Source organism: Gouania willdenowi, chromosome 4, assembly GCF_900634775.1.
Source record: "Gouania willdenowi chromosome 4, fGouWil2.1, whole genome shotgun sequence".
Taxonomy (NCBI): Eukaryota; Metazoa; Chordata; class Actinopteri; order Blenniiformes; family Gobiesocidae; genus Gouania; species Gouania willdenowi.
In genome coordinates, this window is record NC_041047.1 from 10,800,978 (window position 1) to 10,824,566 (window position 23,589).

General features: G+C 38.0%; 1 protein-coding gene across 11 annotated transcripts in view; it reads right to left on the minus strand.

Moving 5' to 3' along the window:
- Window positions 1–2,666: 2,666 nt before the first annotated feature.
- csnk1g2b (casein kinase 1, gamma 2b) overlaps window positions 2,667–23,589 on the minus strand; it is a 46,855-nt gene continuing 25,932 nt past the window's right edge. For 3 of the 11 annotated variants that reach the window (XM_028445636.1, XM_028445638.1, XM_028445637.1), the window contains exons 4-12: window positions 13,669–13,817; window positions 12,365–12,599; window positions 11,158–11,243; window positions 9,766–9,850; window positions 9,512–9,660; window positions 8,358–8,441; window positions 6,309–6,410; window positions 4,852–4,967; window positions 2,667–3,837 (exon numbers count right to left, since the gene is read on the minus strand). In XM_028445636.1, the coding sequence (XP_028301437.1) occupies window positions 3,783–3,837; window positions 4,852–4,967; window positions 6,309–6,410; window positions 8,358–8,441; window positions 9,512–9,660; window positions 9,766–9,850; window positions 11,158–11,243; window positions 12,365–12,599; window positions 13,669–13,817 (1,061 nt within the window). In that variant the 3' untranslated portion in view covers window positions 2,667–3,782. The other 8 variants (XM_028445641.1, XM_028445639.1, XM_028445640.1 and 5 more) reach the window with 8 other exon arrangements.

The window sequence follows — 23,589 nt, forward strand, 5'->3', positions numbered from 1 at the left end:
AGTAAAACGCAGAATGAAAAGATTTGTAAGCAGAAAGAAAGAAAGAAAAAAAGAAAGAAAAAGAAAGAAAAAGGAAAAAAAAAAAAAAAAAAAAGAAAAAAAAAAAAAAAAAAAAAAAAAAAAAAAGAAAAAAAGAAAAAAAAAAAAGAAATTTGATGATTAAGAAGAGAAAAAAAAGAAAAATGAGAATTAGGTGAATAGGAGGAAGGAAGAAAGAAAATGTGCAGGAATTTGTTGATTAAGAAAAAGACAAAGATGAAGAACTTCATCCAATAACAGTTTATCACAGCTTCAGGTTTTAAAAGCATTCAAATCTCACTGTGAAGCCTTTGTTACCAAACTTCAAAGTATCTCATCAAAGCCACAGTTGTCCAACAGTGCGTGAAAGTACGACTGTCCCTCACTCTGTAAGAATGATGGGTTTAATTGTTTATATCAAACATTCAAAGGTGTGACATCAACACTGTTTCTGCTGTGCAATTTTTGGCTTCTTCAGGACCGTCTGCATTACACCATTATGGTATATTAAATCATGGTTCTCAACATTGGGGCCAGGACCTCATTTGGGGTCACCAGAAGATGTTTCTGCAAATACACTAAACTTGCTATATTTGAACATATTTTCATCACTTTTTCTTGCCATATTTTTTCTCCTTTTAATGCATTTTTGCTACATTACTCCCATTTCTCCATCAAATTTCAATGCATTTTCTGCACATTTTCCACTTCTAAACCCTTTCCACCACTTTTCTCACCTGTCACACATGTTGACCCATTATTGTCATTTTCAACCTCTTTTCACCATATATGCTTGTTTTTGACAATTTAACCACATTCAGGATTTGTCATTACTTGTTCCTACTTTTCCAATTACATTACATTTGGGGGCTGAAAAGCTAGAGAACAACTGTGTTAAATGCATTTTAAATGAATTTGTTTTCCCACATTTTAATAACAAAATCCCTTTGATGCTTTCTGAGTTTTATTGCCTTTTCTGGACGATACATTTAACTCAAGAAGAGTTGGGAATAAAAGGATATATGTGTCGTTCAGCTGTAGCTTGTCTTTAGAAATGATGGAAGTTGATGTTGGAAAACTTTAGAAGTTTTAAAAAACGCTTCCAGCAATAATTTGCTGGCACACTGCGGGACTCAGCAACAGGCACAAACTTCTCCATGATTGACTCCTGTGATAAAACTTTCTTTATTCACAATTAGAGATCTGTTGTGGTCATATTTACAAATACATAATGCAAAGAGGTTCACTTATAAGAGAGGAGAAATACAGTTCAACTCTGGTCTGAGCAGCTCCATAAAATGAATAAAAGAAAGTAAATCTTCCCAGGTAAAAGGTTTACAATGCAAGTATTAATGAGCAAAAGCCAAGCTGGGTCCCTATGCTGGTCATATAAAGTAGTTCAGCTTTCTTCTTCTTCTTCTTCTCAGCAGTGCTTCAGTAGCAGAGGCAGCTTGCTGTGAGCGCGCAAAAGGAGGGATTCAGGGGAGGGGGTCATCTGGAGACGAGAGTGGCTTTATTTATACAGCAGCAAACACAGCTCTGCAGTGCACGCGCCTCATGGGTAAAGACTCCAGCTAGGAGACATGGAGCTTTCCTTTGTCTTTTCCGTCTCATATCTGCTTGTACTGACATTCATCGTGAGTGCACAGGTTAAAAAAGAAACTGAAATGACTGTCGAAGAGGAAAACACGCCAAAATATGTCAGTTAGCATTCAGGGTTAGGTTTGAGTTCAGCATTTGCAATCTCAACAGGAAAGGTCCTTAAAAACCTTCAACCTCTTGGTGCGTCTCAGTCGTCACCATCTCAATCATAAGGACAAGATAATTGACAAGCTTCTAAGGGAGCAACTCGGCTTTTATTGTTTAGCCTACAAAATAAATATTTAAGTAAGGCCTGAAATGAAATCCAATGAGCCTAGAAGAGTCAGTGTATTCATAGCAGACTTCTTCAGAAAGTGTGGCAGGCTGAGGATTCAGCATGTAACCATTGAAAACACTAACGTTAAAAGTCATTTCAGCCCATTTTTAACAATCTTACTCAAAGCTGACAGCAATTTGATCATGTGTTAATGTTGTCAGGTATCTCTAATCCTTGAATTAGAGAAAAAAAAAGGTGTAATTCAGTATTTTTTTGGAAAACAAATCAAAATCCTGGAATATTTTTTATGTTATAGCTCCTGCATCCTACATTCTTATACTCTTTCTTTTAGAAAAACCTTCTGCAATGCAGGTCGGATATAATTACTATAAGAAACTCTGAGGGCAATGCAGCAAGAGGTTAAAATGAGGAACCGCATCAAAGAAAAGAAATGTAAAAAAAAAAAAAAAAAAGGATCCGGGAGGAATACGCCACTAACGTGTGTTTATCTTCATTCGTGACGTTTTGGTGAGAAACGGGAGATGAACCGGAGATGTTGAGGCTGACAGAGCTGCAATGTGACGGTTGGTGCTGCCTGATGGAGCTTCTCAGTCCGTCCCTCCTCTGGTCCAAACCGATGCACTGACCAGCAGACGCTCATGACGGGACAAAGTATACAGATGAATGCTGCTCATTTCCTAACGCTCAGGGATGTGCACACACTCCATACACAACACACACACGCTTTTTATGATCAGATAAAACGTCAGTGCGGGACACTCACTTCAGCTTTAAACATTTTACTTAGAAAGGCACAAACTATGATTTCCTGGTATATTATGTTGATGTAAGAAATAAAAATCAAAAAGACACGTTTCTATTTTTTCCCCCCACTCTTCCATGTAAATCAACAACATTTTTTCAGCCATATCTCAGGTATAAGCGTTGTGAAGGGCTCTTCCTAGATCAGTCTTTTATTAAGTCGTTTCCTTAACGTTAATATCCGACATGAAGCTTTCCCACTGTAATTGTTTTTCTTTTTCCAAAAAGTGCATTAACAACAGGAGAGTTGAGTTTTCGGTTTTTGTCTCGCTCTTCCACAGTACCTGAGGCCAGTGACTGTGCTACTAAGTCCACGTTGACAGAAGAAACAAAAAGCAGAGTGAGGAAAAAGTTGAAACTCCCGAGCAATACAAGAGAATTACTTTTCAATGCAGGGATTTGACTTTGAATAACTGAGGATTCAAAAAAAAAAAGATGAGAGAGAGAGAAAAACATAACATTAAAATCCTCCAAATTCTGTCTGGGAGATGAAATACGTTCTGTGTCTATCAGTTCTCAACATCAACATACTTCACCATTTCCTCTTTACTTTGATTCCCCCCCCCCCCCAAAAAAAAATCATCAACATTTTTCTTCTGTCACTCCGACGGCGTCTTCTGATCAACAGCTGACCGACAGCTGTTTGTGAAATCTAGAATTAAAACAACTGTCTCAAACAGTGTCTCTTTTCATACTCACGCCACGTGTTTGAGGTTCCTTGTTAACAGCTTTTTTATAAACTATTTCTCAAGCCCTCGTCCCACCCCTGATGTAAAGCAGGTACTTAGTAATTAGTCATCGTCTTTAAAGGAATCACAGTCTGTTGTGGAGTCGACGGGACTGCAACATTCCTTTGACTCGCCGACGGGCCGAGATGAACGAGAGTGAGAACGTGTGGGTGGGATGTGCACGGTGAAGAGGAGAGTGGACTGAGAGAGAGTGGGGAGGAAGTGAGGAGAGGAGAGGGCGAGGCTGGAGACTGATTTGGGGGGGATACGATGCTCGGAGATAAGGAGTCTGTAGTTTCTTTCATTTAAAACTCGACAGTGATCACAATGTTTCAAGTTCTCTTCGTCCTCGTCTTTCACTTGTGCCTCTGGAGGGCTTTCCTCTTTCTCCGTTTAAAGAAACAACAGCACCTGAAGGGAAACGACAGCGTTTAACACAGTACATTTCAACTATGATATACTGAAAACATACCAAATAACAGAGCCTCCACTCATTTTAAATCTAATCCCAACTTTATAATCCATTATAAATAACAATTACGATGCTTAGTAGTTATTGTAATTTTATGAGCATAAAGTCATAATATTTTTACATAAAGTCAAAATATTTCAAGAATAAAGCCATAATTTGATGAAAACTGCCTGGAAGTGGCCGTTTTAGTTGCGTTCACTTCAACACAGAATTCTGAGCGCTGTACCATTACGATACAGCTTTATTCTTATTAAATTAAAACTTTAATATTGAAATATTATGACTTTATTCTCATAAAATTATGACTATTCGCAAAATATTACGACTTTAATCTAATAAATTACAACCTTATTCTCATAAATTACTACTTTAATCTCAAAATATTACCACTTTAATCTAATACAATTACAAATATTCTCGAAATATTACAAATATTCTCGAAATATTACAAATATTCTCGAAATATTACAACTATTCTAATAAATTACAACTTTATTCTCACAAATTACTACTTCAATCTAAAAATAATACAACTATAATCTAATAAAATGACGACTACTTTCATATTACGACTTTAATATAATAAAAATACGACTTTATTCTCTTAAAATTACAACTTTATTCGCCATAGTGCTCAGATTTCTTTTTTTTTTTTTTTTAAAGAAAAAAAAAAACCGTCAAGTTTCTTCATTCTTCAAGTACGACAAATTTCAACTGATTAGTGCATCAGCCATATTTAATACACTTTTTCAGTCCAAACATAAGGATATTTATGTCCGAGCCCGTATGAAATTCCATTAATAAATAGCAAATGCACACTAATAATAATGTGGTTGAACATTATTTTGAACTTTAAAAAGCTAAACATTATCTGGGCTTTGTTTTGTTTTGCAAAGTGTAGAATAGACATTTGTGTGTTTGTTTTTGGCGTGAGTGTTGGTGTGTTTACAGACGTTTCATACTTGGTTTCGTCGGCCACTTCAACCTCGGTGGGAGCCGTGATGGGCGCGTTGGAGTGTCCCGCTGTGGGGTCGTCAGTGTTCAGCTCGCCGTTCGTTGAGCTCATCACCTGCAGCGTTTGAAGAGGACAGCACATTGCTCACAAAAACAGGCGCTCCGACACACAACGGCAGGGTGCAGATGAACATTCACATGAAAATATGCAGCGCTGATTCACTACGTTTCTCAGCCCCAACCAAAGCAACTTCACAGAGGTTCACCGGAAAAGGTTCCAACATTTTCCCCCGTCTGTCTTCAAAGAAAGTTGAAAAACCTCAAGCCAACAATGCATTAAACTGGCATTTGAAAACAGACGCCAAGGCTGTGGTCATACTTGTGGTCATCTACTCTTTAAAGCGTTTTTTTTTTCATGACCAGGGGTGTCAAACCTATGGTGTGTGGAACAAACGGGGACTGCCACAAATTATGTGTCCCAAAAGAATTTTAGAAATGAAAGTAACTAGTCAGTCTGAAGTTTGGCCACTACAAAATTTAAGAGATAAATAGAAAAAACAAGTTCGGAAAAATAAACAACTACCAACTGTAACAACAAGAAAACAAAAAGGCATTCATTTTTACTTCAAATAAACCATAATATTTTCCTATGAGGGGTGCATTATTAGAGGGCATCTTAGTAGCTTAAACTAAATGGATGTCAGACAATAAATGAAATATGTGTAAAGAGAGTTCAGCCTATTTCAATAGTGTACATAACATTTGTATCTTAAATAGTAATATAAATGCATAAAGGGGCATTTCATAGTATTCACAGCAGAGCAAATAAACCCCTGATGAGTGGGAAAATGTTTAACACACCTGGTCTAAATGCTCTTAAATATTATAAGAGCATAATGCTTAATCAGTTAAACTGAATGAAGTAAACTGAAATTAATTAACACCTGATACTTTATCACAAAGGCCAAATTGTAATAGAGAAAACTGCACCTTCTGCATCACCACAGCCTCAGAGAGGAACGTGAACGAGTTCTGCAAAAAAAAGCAGCTGTTTGACAAGCCAACACTAGAGGGCACACTTGAGCCAAATCTAGGATGGGGACCAAAAAAAAAAGACTTCCGTTTTCTTCCTCAGTTTAGGATATCTGAGCTGCCTTTGAGCTGTGCATTTCTGATGACAATGGGATCTGTACTTCATGAGATGTTCATACTACTGGATGTCATCTTTGCATAACTGAGAAGCAGAGGGTGGGTGCGGGTGGTGGGATACACAGACACATAGATTCAAACAGTCTGATGCAAGCACAGCACACCATAGTGGAGACAGAGCAGTTAGCAAGCAGGGCAGGCAGTGTTGACTCAGTGAAGATGGAAGGAGGGGGGAGTGGGGCAGGTGAGACACATTCAGAAACTAAGAAGCTTCATGCACAAGCAGTCAGAGCTGCAGCAGCAGTACCTGAACAGAGCCCCCCAGCCGCTCAGCGGTGAGGTGCGACCCCAGAGTCTCCTTATTGGTCACCGGAGTGGGCTGAGACTCACTTCCTTTGGGCTCAGGCGACTTGACGCAAAGAGCAAAAAGTGGGGGGTTGGGGGGTGGGGTTTAAGGTAGGTGGTCATAAGTGGTGAGAAGAGGAGCAGCAGGAGAGGTGATGTTGGGGGGTGGTGGGTCAGGGAGAGGTGATGAGGGTAAAGGTGGAGGGACGAGTGACAAAAGAGGAGGGGAGTGAATATAAGAACAAAACAAAACAAAAAATTAAAGAAGACGTCTCCAAGCGAAAGCAGGCTTGTTAAGACAAACTATGTTAATAGAGGAGTAGAAGGAAGCAAAAAATTTACGTCAAGCACAGATCAACACACAAATAATGTCATGCAGGAGTTAAACAAAACAGCCTTGATTTCCTCAGCTAGCTGAGCACAACTGACAACCTCCAGGATAAGATACACATCTTTGAAACTTTACCACATGAGTTCAAGGTAAACACTGAACCTGAACCAAAGCCTCTTAGAAGCAGTTGGGAAACGGAGCGCTGTTTATACATTTTGTATTTGTGACTAGATTGTAGTACATTAACTTTGAGTTATGATTGGGAATTGGAAATCTATAACAAGATTTCACAGGTGTGTGGAGTTCAGTCACCCGGGAGGAGCTCCAAGTAGAGCAAAAGCTCCTCCACATTGATAGTAACTTGTTATGGTGGTTAATGTATCTGTTTTTTTTTTCTTTTTGAGGTCAACACCTCAAATGCTGATAACTTAAGCTCCTTTTTTAAAAGCATGCTGCTATAGGTTGGGAGAAGGCAGTATTAAATTCCCATTCAAATACACTGACAATATGTTTAAATAAGATATTTTAAATTAGCTCATATTGGGATTTTTAGCTTTCCATATGTACTGCTTGCAGATTGGGGATTATTTCTGTAAATAGCTCTACTTAAAAGATAAATAAAGGTATTTTAATCTTGCTACAGGAGATTAACAAAGTTGTAGTAACGACTGAACCTTTAAAATAATGGCGCCTGATGGCAAACAATCTTCAATTGACTTTCTTATGTCAATTGTACTAATTATATTGTAGAATTCTAAGGAAAATACATTTTTTAAAAAGTCAAGTAAGCTTGAAACCTCTCTATTAAAATCTCCTTTCTCCCAGGCATTAAATCAGCCCCCAAACCCACACACACAAACACACAACAGGCTCAGATAGACTCCAATGTTTTCTCCAGGATGTTACAGGTTTTACAGTAGTGAACTATGTACTCAGGAAAGGGGGTTGTGCTTGGCGAGCTTTAAAACATGGCCAGTTGCTTCTAAGCCAATAATAGTGAATGGGGAGCTATAAAAAGAGGCTGGAGTCCACAGTAATAAGTCAATCATAAAAACAAATGTGCTCCCTGAACAGCCTATGGGAAATGATGAGTCAGAACAGAGTGAAAAACATACCAATAAAGAGAAACTTCTTTTAATAAATCAATTACTATCCTGAATTTTTAGCAAAACAAGGCTTAGATAGCATGCTACCAAAAACAAAAAAAACACATTTTGTCACACTAAGCTAATATCTGTCATCACTCGTATGAAAATTGCCCTTTGCATTTTCAACTCATGCATGCAATGACTGAAGCTTAAAGTGGCAAGGTGAGAGGAAGAAAGAGGAGCCTGAAACAGGGCTTTGTTGTCCAACTGCACATCAGTAATTTACAAGCAAAGCATTTGTGTTTTAATAAGCTCGTTGCACAGTGAGAAACCTGATGAATGCTGACGTCACTGCCAACCAGACAGAACTGTCTGCAGAGGGCAGACAGGAAAAGAATGGGAAGGGGAGGGGGATGAGTTGAGCAGAACTGCAACCTTTATTCTCCAGGAAGTTGCTTACAGTTGGTCTCAAGAGGAGAACGGGCCAGGGTGGGAGGGGGTGGGAGGAACTTGAATGACAATGTTGGTTGGCCGGTCAGTCAGTGGAGGTGCTACGTGTTGTGTTGGTTGTGTTCGGAGTGGATAACCTCACCTGGTTTTTGGTCTGCTGTTGTGCTTTGTCTCTGCTGCTAGGCTGCAGGGGCGTGTCACTGGGGATGGGGCCAATCGGTGTGGGCTGTTAGAAAAAGACCAAAAAAAAAAAACCTCTTTTCTATCAAACACTCATGTAATTTCACAATATCATTGTTTTATATTCATTTGTATGTGCATATGATATAGGGTTGGGCAATATATTGAAATTCAAGATCTATCGAGTTTTCAGTTTTGGCAATATGGAAAATGACAATATAGCTTATTCTGTATTAGAATACTCATTTTAGGAGCCGCTGCTTTCACTACTTCTCAAAACACCATGAAAAGCACAGTTAGATGGATTAATGAGTCCATCTTGACCCAGACCTCCTCCAAAATATGAGTGCAACAATAAGTCGACATTGTCAACAAAAATCAATAACACAATTGTATTTGTTGACAACTGTTGGTTAAGTCATCACCGTCTTTCAAGCTGTGGACGCAATATTTTTAAATGACATTTCACGTGTTCACAGACAAAGCTGGCCCCATGAGACAGTAATGTAACTATTGTGATTATTATACCAGAATATCCTGTTAGTACTGCTCTCAGTAATAAATGATTCATTCAAAAAGTCTGATTATAGGAAATCAGTGAGATATTTATCAACCATAACTTTATGTAACCCATTATCAGATATAAAATAAACAAGATTCAGCAGCAGTGGTTTATATTAAACAGTAAAAACACTATTAGAGGTATTTTTGCATTTCATGTGCTTTTCAATCGAAAATCAGCAAAAAAAAAAAAGGATCTGGTTATATCGTGCGGCAGCTAAAATATCGATACAATATCGTATCAATAGAAGTAAACAAAAGAGGTCAGAAAAAAAGGAACACTGGTGAGCTTAAAGTGGACAATGCACCATTAGAAACTCGTTTGAAGGCAAGGTGTAACCTACTTATGTTGATGAGATATTGCTTTTTTTATTGCAAACTTTCTGTAAATCGTTAAAAACATACGATCATTATATTAAAAACACTCTTAGCTACTCATTCTTTACACCTGCCAAAAGCTTCTGCACAGAACCATAGACATAAGATGCAGATATTCCACATTAATAATGGAGTTAAGAATAAATAGCAAGGGAAAACACAGTCAAGTGCACTTACAAGTGATTTTCCGACCCAGTCGTATTCGTAGTCGAAAATGTAGCCGTTCCTGTCGAACAGATCAGTGAAGAGCTTCCTCAGGTAATCGTAATCAGGCTTCTCAAAAAAGTCCAGCCTTCTCACATAGCGCAGGTAAGTGGCCATCTCTTCTGTAAAAAAACCAAAAAGATCATCACGCAGGAACTAACTTACATTTCACTAAAGAGCGCCTTATTAGCCAAACAAGGAGAGGTGTGGCGCTAAGTTTTACTGACCAGGAAAGCTTTCACAAAGCACTTCGATGGGTGTCGCCCGCTTGGTGTCCCCAATTTTCTGATATCTCTCTTTCAAAGTGTCCGCCTAGAAGGAAACACATGTAGATGTTTGTGAGAAGACAATTCCTCTGAGTAGATTAGCAAACTGAAAATGATGCAGCATTAGGAAAATACACAGCCTATATAACATAGAAACATTACAAGCTTTCCTTGATTCATGTTCTGTTTCACCGTTTTGTGAAGTTGATGCTGCGATTGTGTTGTTTGTGTTGTTTTTTTTGGCTTGAAATGCATGAGAACCCCCACATTTCTACATCCATCGTTTTCATCCTGCAAGTGTTTCCTCCCACACAGCAAATGCTCCGATGAGGTGTCTTGTCTTCTTGTCTATTCTCTCTGCACCTTTGGATGCCTCAGAATAAAAACAACTTTCACCTCGTAGCTGGCGTTGACCCCCCCTGCAGGCACATGGCATTGTTGCCATGTGTCCTACGGGTTTTACGCTCTTGTTTCTCCCAAAGGCTGAGATGCAATGCACCCAGAATGCATACACAGCTTCTCACTTTTTCCACAACCCAAAACAGAATAATTCAACATATTCTCTCAAATTTCTATAAACGTTCATTTTAGCAGTGTCAGAGATTACCAACAAGAGAATGGTATTTGTATTTATTTTTTAAACTGCTTGCTCAAACATTTTAAAGATTGTATGGAAAGTGGAGGATGTTTAATTACATTATTCTGAACATATGCAGCACCAGTTATCACGTTTTATCGATAGAAAATTGGGTTTTTCACAGAACCATTTTTTATTTTTATTTAACTTAACTACACTGTGTGGAAAATTGTTGACAAAATATTGTTTAGTGAGTCTACTTCAACTTAATGTAATTAGAATAATGAAGACCAGTTATGTACAACAGAATCCAGTAGTTACCACTTTTATTTAAGCCGGTTATGTAGCAATATATAATGTAATATATATAATGTGTGGTTTAGGTGGACTAAATAAATGCAGTTAAGTTATATTTACAAATTCAGATTTTTCATTGGACTGACATAACTGGTTTTAAATAACACATTTTAATAAGGCAGAACAAACTTTATTATTTTGAAATAATGTTTATTAAGTTAGCTGGACAATGATTTATTTATTAGATAAATAATGTTGAAGTTCCTAATGGCAGTTTTTTGCTTGCACAACTGAGTTTGGTGGAAATTGTTGACACATTCATTAAGAAATATTTTTCTGAGTGTATGCTGCAAGACTGTATACCAAGAAAAAAATCTGACAAGAATTGAAGTGATACTGGAGATCAACAGTAAAGAATTCTGCATTTTAACATGACAAAGTAAATATGAGCCAACAGGTGGATAATGTGAAGCCTCTACCTTTAGGCCTTGCCATGGGAGGCTTCCTCTCAGGAAGTACATGAACATGTGACCCAGCGCCTCCAGGTCATCTCTTCTGCTTTGCTCTGAAATAAAAATAAATAAATAAAAGGAACAGGAAATTGAACTAAGATGTGAAATGCAAACTGAGGTTTATGACCAGCTGGAAGGGGCAGCAAATCGATGACTAAGGACATTAAAAAAAAAAAATAAATCACCTCCACAAAAATTAATGGAGTTTGAAATAATGGAGTTAAAATTCAAAGTGGGCAGTATGAAAGGCCATGATTAAAACATTACGAATGAAGACCCAACAGATTTAGGCTATCAATCCAACAGAGCACTTCACCTTAGCTTGAAATTGCATACTAGAGAACTACACACTACACACTCAATGAGTATATACTGTCTACTTTATTCTATTAGTATGACAGGATTGATGACCGTTCCCACTGAAGTATACTTCCAAGTTTCCCAAGATGCATTTCCGACCTACAACGACAAAAACCTGAATCACACTGAGGCTAAATATCTCCGTTGATTCTCCACCTTTGAACGTTCTGAAAACATTTTAAGTGAGAAAGTGACCAGGTAGAATATCAACATCTGGTCATTTTATCCACAAAACTCGGAGAAAACACATTTAATTCCGACATTTCCGGAGACCCTCCGTTGTGCTACTGATAAAACTTCCGGCAAACTTCAAAATAAGAGCCCTATTTAAAAAAGCGTTAAAAACTAATGGAGCCGGTCACAGGACGATTTTACGTTCCGCACGCAATGTATCATGGGGCGGTTGAGTATGACTAGTTTGCCAACCGTGCATACTTAGGAAATGTCCCAATATTGTATACACCCGTGTACTCAATCTTTTAATACTATCTAATGTGAACGCACTGCATACTAATTTTGAAGTCAGACTTGGTACGAGTAGTACGATAGTGTGGAATTTTGAACACAGCCCTAGACTTGGCTTGACTTTAAAATGTAAAACTGGGGCTAAAAAAAAAAGCAATTTAAAAAAATGATTTTAAAAACAAAAATTCTAATACCAAAGTAATAGCGTATAAAAGCAGGTAAATATTAATTTCAAAGCTGAGTAAATGTTTCGATAGAAAACAGTACCAACATCTTCATTAGACAAGACCATGAAAAATAAGCCAGCAGCTTTAAGCATGAGGTAAATAAACCATTTTGATATCCTTACCCTTTCCCAGGTGGGTGTTGATGCTCATATAGCGTGCTGTTCCAGTGAGACTCTTGTGCTCCCTGTAGGGGATGTGTTTTTTGGTCTCGGGGTCTATGTACTCTTTGGCCAGACCAAAGTCAATGATGTGAATGGTGTGCTGCCTCTTGCTTCCCGGCCGCCCGACGAGAAAGTTTTCAGGCTTCACGTCTCGATAGATCAGACTCTTAGTGTGGACGTACTCCATCCGCGTTATCTAGGGAAGCACACGTTTGTTTGGTGTTCATAAAGCATGATAGGAAAAAATGCAAGAAACTGATGACCAAAATAATCTTGTCAAAAATATACTGAATTTGTGGTTTTAATTATCACTTTGCTTGTAAATTGCCTGAGTAATAAATAGGAACGCTGGCTTAATGACAACCTTGCATTTCCACAGAATCCTAAACACTCGCTATAATTTAAAGCCCATAATGTTATGTTGGCAGCAACATTTTTTCTCCTTTGAATTAAAACTGAATGATTTTCTTTTTTTAAAAAGTGGCATGATACAAAATTGCATTCCTCAACCACTGACTTTATAAAAAGTGCTAAGTGACTAAATATTGCTTGACAATCGATACTAATGATATTAAATTTCACCAGTTTTGTTGTTTTCTGTTTTGAGTAATACTGATTAGCTATATCTATTTGTGAATATGTAGATTGCTCGTATGATGGGTAATTGATTGTATTGTTAGTTTTATTAAGAAAAAGAGGCGGTGAATAAAGGGGTAGGATGAAACACGTTTACACTTCTTCCTACTCCTTTTCGCACATAATAATAATGCATTGGATTTTATATAGCGCTTTATCATAGACACTCAAAACACTTACGGAACTAAGGCATTATTCTTTCACTCCACACTTAGTGGTGGTAAGCTACTATTGTAGCCACAGCTGCCCTGGGGCAGACTGACATGTAAATCGATAGGTTTAAGTGTTTGTGGATCAAATCAATGATCCATTTCTGCTGTTGTAATTCATCATTTTTTATTAAAATTTTGAATCCAATTTTATTTTGAATCCAATCATTAACTATCTTTAGAGATTCTGTAACTGCTATCTGTGTGCTGTTTTTTATTTTCAATTGTTGCAAACAATAGGCCTTCAAACTGGTAATCCATCATAATTAAAACAACATTTCAGATTTTCTTTATATGGTTGTACAACAGATGTTACTCTAAAACTGTAAACTAACTTAATTTGTAATCAACAATTGTTGCATGTTTTTGATAACACAACAATTACGTTAAGCTTTGAATATATCACCCGACAGGCCTTACCAGTTGTATGGCTATCATTAGGACGGTCTTAAGGGAAAAGGTGCGATCACAAAGGTCAAACAGGTCCTCAAGACTCGGCCCGAGCAGCTCCAGCACCATGGCGTTGTATTTCCCACAAGGACCAAAATAGTACACCTGAGGGATTCCCTCTGTGGAAACACACACAAATGATGTCATTCAACTTGCGTAGTAACAACCAAAACTGAATTTTTTTTATAGATTTGATGCGCAATATCAACGCCAACTGAGTTCACTTTGGTTAAGTCGGTGGTTCCCGACGTTTTTCTGGTTGTCCAATCCAATTTATTTATAAATTACTATTAAAAAAAACTCAGTTGACCAAAATGCTGTACAACAGGGCAATAAAAATACAACAGTACAGTGGTATCCAAAATACATTTGGAACAGTAAAAGTAACCTTCAACACTGGTTAAACACCAAAGAGAACATGTGTGTCTTAAGGTGTGATTTAAAAACTGGAATGGAGTGAGCCTGTCGAATGTACAGAGGACCAACTCCAGAAAACACACGGTCTCCTCTAAGTTTGCGATGCGTCTGAAGGACCATAAACAACGCTTGATTGGCTGACCTGAGTGAACGTGCTGGGGAGTAGGACATGAGCAGGTCAGACAAATGAACCAGCTGCGGGCACGTGAGCAAGGCTTGACTGATGCCGGTGTACAGGGTGTTACAATAGTCCAGCTGTGTTCTGACAAAAAGCATGGATCAATATTTCAAAATGCTTTGAAAGTGAGAACTTTATCTTTGCTAGTTGCCTCAAATGGAAAAAAAACTTGCCTTCACCACAGCACTAATTTGTCAAATTTAAAATTATGATCCATTTTTACTCCAATATTTGAAACTGTGGGCTTGACAAAATGAGACAACGATTCTAGGTTTACAGAGACAGCACTACCAGAATTACTCGTCCCAACTAGGAGGACTTCAGTCTTTCTATCATTAAAATGCAAAAAGTTAGCTGACATCCAGGATTTGATTTCATCAACGCACACCAAAAGTTGAGTGGTACCAAATGCATTCTCACGCTTAAGGGGCACATAGATTTGGCTGTCATCAGCATACAAGTGAAATGACACCCCAAATCTACGGAGAACAGATCCTAGCGGTAGCAAAAACAATGAAAACAGGAGTGGCCAGAGAATGGCCATAGGACAGGGGGGCTGTGGAGGAAACAGAGTCCCCAACTTTGACACAAAAACTCCTCTCTGTTAGGTAAGATCGGAACCATTTCAAAGCACATCCCCAAATGCCAACCAAATTTTCAAGACGACACAGGAGGATTTCATAATCCACTGTATCAAACGCAGCGGTCAGGTCCAACAGCACCAAAGCCACAGTGTGGCCAGAATCATTAAATATCAAAATATTATTTATTGTAAAACCCTTAATAAAGCTGACAGTACTGTGGAGGTTAAAACCAGACTGAAAAACCTCAGGGATCTCATACTCATCCAAAAATATCTTTATCTGATTGAAATTTATTTTCTCCAAAATTGGCTGGAGCCACAGCGCTGCTAGCCTCCACAGTAGCCTGGCAGAATGTCCAATTAAATGGCCGAAGATTGTGGAGATTCATTCCGCGCCACTGAAAATGGGAAGAAGGGAGGCAACAGATCCGTGTCTTCACATCGTCCAAGCCAGCCACAGGAACAAGGCATCTGGTCGGAACAAAACGCGTCGAGCCAAAGATGCTGCGCACAGGGGCAGCAAGCAACAAACCGGCCTTTAGTTTAACAAGCCTTCCACTGCGCTTCCCCCGGCATCTACGTCGCGCTTCGTACGAAGGTGGAGCCGGCACACGACGAAGGGGAGCTGGTATCCCAGACAGGAGAGGTGGGCAGGAACTTCCATGTCTTTTCCATTCAATATTCACCAAGTCTAGACTCGAAAGTTGAAGATCCAGTAGCGTTTGGTGATCATAGACCAGCAAGGAGTTGACTTCCACTGACAGGAGTGCCACAAACAGAACCAAAGTGCGCAGAGACAGACGGCGGCCCAACCACACAGGCGCCATCTTGAATCTTCAGATTCAAGGTCTCCATTACCCCATTTCTATATCACAAATTATTGTTCGACCCCCAGAGACTGTTTTTCTCTAAAAAGTGACAATATGTGCAGATCAGATATTTTTATACTGCATTTTATTTGAGAAAGTGAAAGTACAGAAATAAAATTGAGATTGAGTGTGGTGTTTTAATTTGAAAAAGAATGATAATTATTATATTAAGTTTCATATCTGTGATATTTGTTTTTTAATTGTGCAAAATGGATATATATATATATATATATATTTTTTTTTTTTTTTTATTACACATAATTTTACTTAGTAGTTTCATTTTATTATATAATTATTAGATCTTTCAGGCAACCCTAAGGTGACAAAACCCTGGGTTAAGTAGTGAAAAATATATATTTTTAAATCAGTTTTTTGCTTCATCTTTTAATTTAGACTGCTTAAATCAAAAGTTCCTCAAAAACTGCCTCCAGATTTATGCTACATTATTAACAGTTAGGGTTTTTTTGTCTTAATTTGAAAAATGATCTTTTACAGTGGAGAGGGAAAATGAGCGGGAATCTCCTCACTGACTTTAGAAATGTTTACTCAACAGGTTTAACAGAAACAGGAGTGGCTTTGTAAATGGTTTCCCCCTCCAGTGATTAAAGACAGAAAATACTGTAGCTAAAATGCACCCATGAATGGCAACAGTGAACTGGCAACACCTGTAACAGCCTGCGTTGCTTGGAAGCACCACACCCAGCTTAGTGTTGTATGCAGACACCCAAAGAATGTGGAATGGGTTGTCTTGGCAGTGCATCACAATGAGAATTGGTGTGTTTAAAAGTGGGCCGTGTGAGGCATGACAAAACATGACAACGGTATCAGGGTTTGTACAGTTGTGTGTGTGAGCGAGTGAGGAGAGTCTTTAGCAGGTAACCAAAGAACAGTGACCTTCTGTAAATTGGGGGCGGTCGACAAGATGGATAGAGCACAGATCAAACTCAAGGCCCGGGGACCAAGTCCGGCCCTTTGGAGCATCCGCTTTGGCCCACAGGAGAACATGGCCCTATAAAATCAGTTTCATTTTTTTCCAAATTCCATTTTTTTCACTTTAATTTTTTAAATTCCTTTTTTTTTTTAAAGAAATATTTATCGTTTTTTTTAAAGAAAATAGTAGTCTTTAGCTCCTATGAGGGAACAAAATAAATACTAATAAATAAATAAAAAACCCATAATTAAACAAAAATGAAAGAAAAAGTAAGAGACAATTAAAAGTTAGATAGAATAATCCATGTCACTACAACATATGACGGCTTCTTTTTAATTATTTAAATGTCATATAAAGATGTATGAGAACTGCATTAATGTCACCCAATTTCCTCTCAGGGATCAATGGTTTACTGAATCTGAGCAGGTTTAATGATTAAGTTTTGATTGACTTAGTTTAAATTAACCTAATTTATAGTATCCTATCTTCTGTAGCTCTGATGAGATGCTAGAATGTAACATTCTAATAACATTGCTCCAACAGACTTATTTTGTAAGCCGGAAGTTCCCACCGAAACGGTTGTACTTGAGGTAGCTTGCCGACTGGTACCTACAAAGCTGGAATAAAAAAAACTAAAGGAAACACGAAGTGAGTTATTCTTAGTTAGCCAGGCACAACAGTTCAAACACTGAGCAGGGGAAGATGATTAAAGCTGATCACATTCTCACGGAGCACCGCTGCACTACACGATAAACGGGCGGAGCTTCACAGGCAGAGCAAAGTTAAACGGGCACAAATGGCCCTGTAGTTAGGAGTCGGTGATGATTTGCGACGGTGTTTGTGGTGGTTTAAGATGAGTTTAATGCAGCCAGGACAGGAGGAGGAGAGCGGTGCTACTAATAAGCGGTCCCTGGAAGCATTTCCCCATAAAAAAAAACGTTCTTTGCCTCACGGAGACAGCGTTTCATGCCGATTTTGTCCATTTTCGGGTTTAATCGTTTTCATTGGTCGATTCCGTCCACGATTCCATTAACGTGGATTTTATAGGGCCCAAGAAGAAAGCAAAAGTGATGAGTCAATGTGCAAATATTAGGGGTGTGCATTGCCATGAATCTGATGATACCATTCACAATTTACATGTCACAATATGACATATGCCAATACTAAACAATACGATATACATCGCAATATGAATAATTACAAATTTCACATTTACATCCAATTTATTTCATTTCTTTAAAACTTGCGAGAACAAGTAAATGGAAACTGACTGAAATTCAAATACCAATATAAAAAACAAGTGGTATGTTTATCAAGCAATCAAATTACATTTTGCAGAAAAGTTTAACTTTTGCTTCTGCAACAGATAGTGATTTTGTAAAGTTCTTAAATTATTTTTAAAAAGTAACCACATACATCAATAAAAGTGCCCAGTATGTTTTAGGAAAATAAAGTGCAATCAACTACCAAGCTAAAATGCACTGAGGAGTGAGGTAGTTTAACAAGGTCTGATGTTCAGACGTTACATGCTATGCATATGCTAGCTAAAACCTGACAATGATTGCGCGGTGAAATATCGAGACACATCGCCAAATCAATTTTTTCTTATACCCTTAATAAATATCACATGATGGCAGTCATTTTTTAATCGCAAATTGTTAAGACGAATTAACGTTTTTCCAAAATCCTGCCATTTCCCACAAATTATTCAACATTTCCCAAAATTAAATAGAAATTTGCCTATCAAACTTTACACATTATTTATACGTGGAAGTGCAAACTAGGGCACATTAATAATGAATTTGCTTCTTTCCTTGCCTATAATTTGTGTCCCACTCTGTATTTAGGTCTGAAATAAAATGAGTTTGACAGCCCTGTAAAGCATCATCTGGTGGTTACAAAAACTAAACCACACTGGGGAGGTTTGGACCCAACCAGTGCAGTGAGAACCAAATAAAACACTAAACAAGTACAAGTCTTCAGTCTATGGATTGCATATATGTAAAACTAAAAATGTATCCAAGTGCGCAGAATACACTCTGGTATTTATTGCGTCCACAGTGCTTTGACCCATGCTGTTTCAACCATTCAGGTGGCTGAACCGTGATAGCCAAAGACAATGTTGCCCTACAATGAAATGTCAAAGTCAAGGGTCAAAGCAAGGAGGATTGGATTTTAGAAGATGCAAAAGGAGAGGAAAAATGTACTGAAGATTTAAAAAAATAAATAAAAAATTGTGAAATATATAGAGAATGGTTAGAGTAAGCACACAAAGAACAAGAACAGATAATTGCTGAGAACCAATTTACAATATATCAATGTTTTCACTTTTTATGAATCCTGGAAGGACTGATAATAGGACTGTAAGTTACAATAATCAAAGTTTCGAATGCTATAAAAGGATTCACGCAATGACTGTGGGAGATTCACCTAATCTATCGTGTTGTACGTGCGACCTGGGTGACATGTAGTGGGTGCTATTCACAATGCATGAATGCATATCTATCCTATACATGGAATTAAAGTGTTTAATGCATCACTGACGGTCACGAAAAGACTCTATAGCTCTTATTAATAATGCAGCCATGCTTAACCCCATCAGTGGATTATATACGAGATAAGAATATCCTCATATGTGTCACTAATTGCCATAGGAACCAAGCATTTACAGTTGAGCATTAAAAACCAAAATTCAGGAGTTTCAGTGGAAAGTAATAATGAGATTTGTTTGGAACAGCGGAAATCATTCCTAAAATGGGATCAACATACACAAATAAATGTTGGAGAAACACAAACAGGCAATCATATTCACATCTTCTGGGCATGTACAAAACAGACAATTTAGGTCCAAGGTTTTTAAAGCTCTTAAAAATGTATTCCATCAAAATCAAGCTAAAGATCCTACAGTGGCATTCTGGGCCTAATACCAGCTGGTATTGATGGAAAACCTAGAAAATCTCTCTTACAAATAATGACAACTGAAGCAATTAAATGCATTATAATTAATTGATAAAACTACCCCCCCCCCCCCCCCCCCCCAACATACAATATGTGGACTGAGAAACTTCGGAAAATATACCACCTGGAGAAAATCACATATGCTTTAAGTTTTGTATATTGCAATAATATTATCTGAACTCACCAACATATTACTCCGCTCACTCCAAACTAATCTTGTCAATCCCACATAGCTGGTTCTTGTGTAGATTTTTATTTATATTTTTGTTAAAATCTGAAGAATCTGAATCTGAAGAATGTTAAAAAATGTAATAAGTTCGAAAATCGTGTTTGAAAATGTACCCGTTGTCTACTTCGAAATAAAAAAACATAAGCTCTAAAAAAAAAAAAAGAGAGAGAGAGAGGAAAAGATACCAATTTAGATCAAAAGCAATAACGGTCAAATAGTAAGCCAACCAAAGAAGAGTAATGGCAAGCGGGCACATGCACACCTGGAAAAAGAATATTTCCAGCTCTATTTTCATCTCCATAAACATTTGTGAAGCATAGAGCAGACTAACTAACATTGTGCACATCTGCACTTTTTAGCTGGGCGGGAAATTTACGTCTCCATCAACATAAGTGGATCCAATCATTGCTCTTGATTTCCCCCCCTTACCAGACCAACAAGTGATACTTCATCATACATTCCCTATAGAGACCAATCAGTTTGATATAAGCAGTCAGTTGAAGCTCGTCAGTGATGTCTAGCAGATACTGTAATCATCAATTGTCAACCTTATGAATCGTCCATTCTAACAAAAATAAACAATTTCCAAGTATCCCTACATTTTTAGTTTGCTTTTGATTTGCACATTTTCAGCATTAATCATTGTATTTTCCAATACAAATACACTTTGGGTTTTTAAACAAAGAAAAGATTGCTACTAATCAGATTATCCCAGTTGCATTAACACTTGTTCAGATGAACGGAGTTAGGGGGGAAAAGGACTAAATAGAGTTAATCAGATTACATAGTCTGCATATACTGTAGTCGCATTTAGTTTCAGAAATATATTGGACGACTGAAAAAAACACACAACGGTAAATATTTCTAATTCTGCAGCACCTGATGCCACATTCTTTTGTTATATTTTATACATGCATCTAAGTTTGCAGTATATACTAACCACAGAATGTGACCAAACAGATGGATGTCACTCTAAACATTTTACTTAAAATTAAGTGTGATCACTCATTTTGCCCATTTCCAGAATGAGAGGATATTAAACTGTTTAATGCAATAGGTTGCAGATTTTAGGTGGGACAATTTTAACATCACTGTGCTCTAGTTTTCAACATCAGTTCAATTCAGTTAAAAAAATATTGATTTTGTTTTGTTACCAGTTTTTGTGAAATTTAGAGACTTTATTTGCAATTGTTTGTGAGAAATTGCAAGATTTGTGGAAATATTGAGAGTTCTTTCCACAATTTTCAAGTAAAAATGGCTGCATTCATGTGAAATAAACAAAGGAAAAACGCCAGCCCCTAAAAATAATGTCGGGTTTCATCAAATTGGTGAATTTCAGATATCTACAACTGGATTTTTTGGTAATTTAGACAATAATTAATGTTTTATCTGTCATTTTTACTGTCTTCTGCAGGCCGAAATAATTGGATGCCCTAAAGGGCCAGGTTTGGCCCCCGGGTCTTGAGTTTGACACGTGCTTATAGAGGTTCCAATTTCTCTTAGAAAGAACACTAAATACAGGAAATTATATGACAGTGATTTAAAACATGTCAATACAAAGGGAATTCTTTGACTAAAAACAAGAGCAGCCATACAGGAAAACTAGCCACACCTTGTCAGCCAAGCACAGCTTTCTTTCCTGATAGTGACTGTGTCGGGCCTGCACAGAGACATGCAGGAAGTTACTGTGATGAGGGAGACCAGGGAAGCTATCCAAGCAGAAGCTATAATGGCCCCAATGCTTGAAAGAGGACCGACTATAAATAGTTGAGGACTGCCCTAACGCCCCACCTCCTTATCAACAGTCGAGGGCTTTTGCTTCGGCACAAGGAGCGAAAAGAGTGGCACGTGTCGCTAATTTAGCCCAAGACGCAGAGACCTCAGTGTACAGAGACCAGAGGATCAAGCAGCACAAACATACATCCTGTAAGCCCACTAAGCTATATAAGCAACTATATCACCATTTGTGCAAAAAAAAAGTTAGAATAAAAGTAATTACTGGTACTTTCATTATTTGCTTTGGTGTTTTCCATAACAGAGTGTAGCTACATCTGAATCACTTAAGGCAGGCATACACTGTGCGATTTTTGGCCCATTTTGAGCCAATTCTCGACTCGTGCGACTATTTTGTGGGATCGTGCGAATCTCTGCTGGATCACGTGTCGTGCATCGTGCAGTATACATGGGGTCACGAGAAGCGATTAACACCTCACGACCAGCTCCCGATCAGCAATCATAGGTCATAAGGATTTCAAACATGCTCCTCGTGAGCTCCTCGTGAGGGTATCGCACAGTTGAAGCAGTACCACGGACCGGCTTACCGTAAACGCTCACACTGCGCAAACACTGTAGGTAAAATTGACGGACTGTACTGCCCACGTGGGTCCAGCCAGCTCCTGGTCCATCACATCACCTCACCGTCTTTTCTTTTTTAAAGCTCTTTTTGCTGAGATTTGCGCGTCTCTCTCCACTTCCGGGTTTTTCTTCTTTGTCTGTTTTAATGGTGACGCTTCAGTGTTCTTCTTCTTCTAATTTGTACGTTGCATTTCCGGAAACAAGACCCCGACGTGTGGTGTATGGACGTACAATGTGAGCAGTCAGATTGTGTCAGAGTGTCGGTACGTACAGTGTGAGAACATGAATCGTGAGCTGCGCACATTCGGGCTCTGCGTCTGAGTCGCACGGTTTGAGCTGTTGCTGAGTGCAACGATTTAAAAAAAATCGCACAGTGTATCCCAGCCTTTAGTTTACGTTTGTAAATCTGAATGTTGTTTATATTACTGACGTAATTTCCTGATCTTGACTAAAACAGGAAATAAAAAGAAATACTAAATTGACATTTAGAATTTTATTTTGAACTATATCAACACAACACATTGTAATATTGATGTTTTATAAGAACAATTGTATTTATATTACATTACTACCCATTAGAGTAGTAATAATGGTAATGATAATAGTACATTAGGGCTGATGGAAGACTTGGTCAGAGATAAAAACACTGACAGGGGCATGTGGGTGTGGGTGGCTACAGCACAAAAGGCTGTGAGAGTGGGAGACAGCGCAGACCTCGTCTGCACCTTTTGTCCGTGTCACTTTGACTAAGCAGTGGCGGTGTTTGCTTCCGACTTTTGTACAAGGTAAAACAGGAGCATTTTGGGACCGTCGAATGAAAATCCCACTTCCCTCTGAACTTGAACAAATATGACAGAAGAGCGTTTTTATGCAGGTTGGCAACCATCATCTCTCTCGCTCTCTACCACCGGCCGGTCGTGCACGGAGAAAACACTGGACACTTTAGAAGTGGAGTTTGAATTCAAAAGAAATAAAACCCGAGGACAGTAAGATTCATCATCAAGATTCATCATCAAGATTCATCATCAAGACTGTTTGTAAAGCAATTTTTTTCTTAAATGATATTTTAAATGTGTCAACGAGGCTTTTAAGCTTCAAATGGAAATGAAAAATTAAGCACACTAATAAACTATGACATTAAAACAGAATGTCAAATATTGTGACGGTCTCTCTTTTGATGCCAAACCAGCTGTTAAGGTCCAGAAATTACAGAATTTAGTTTCTGAAATGAAAAAGGCAATCTTGTTATAGTTATAATATGACACAAAATATACCCTCACATGCATGTTTTGAGACAATATCACGCATAACACACACTGACTGTAAACGGGATGGTACGGTGACTGAAATTTCAAATCTGGCGCTAATGTC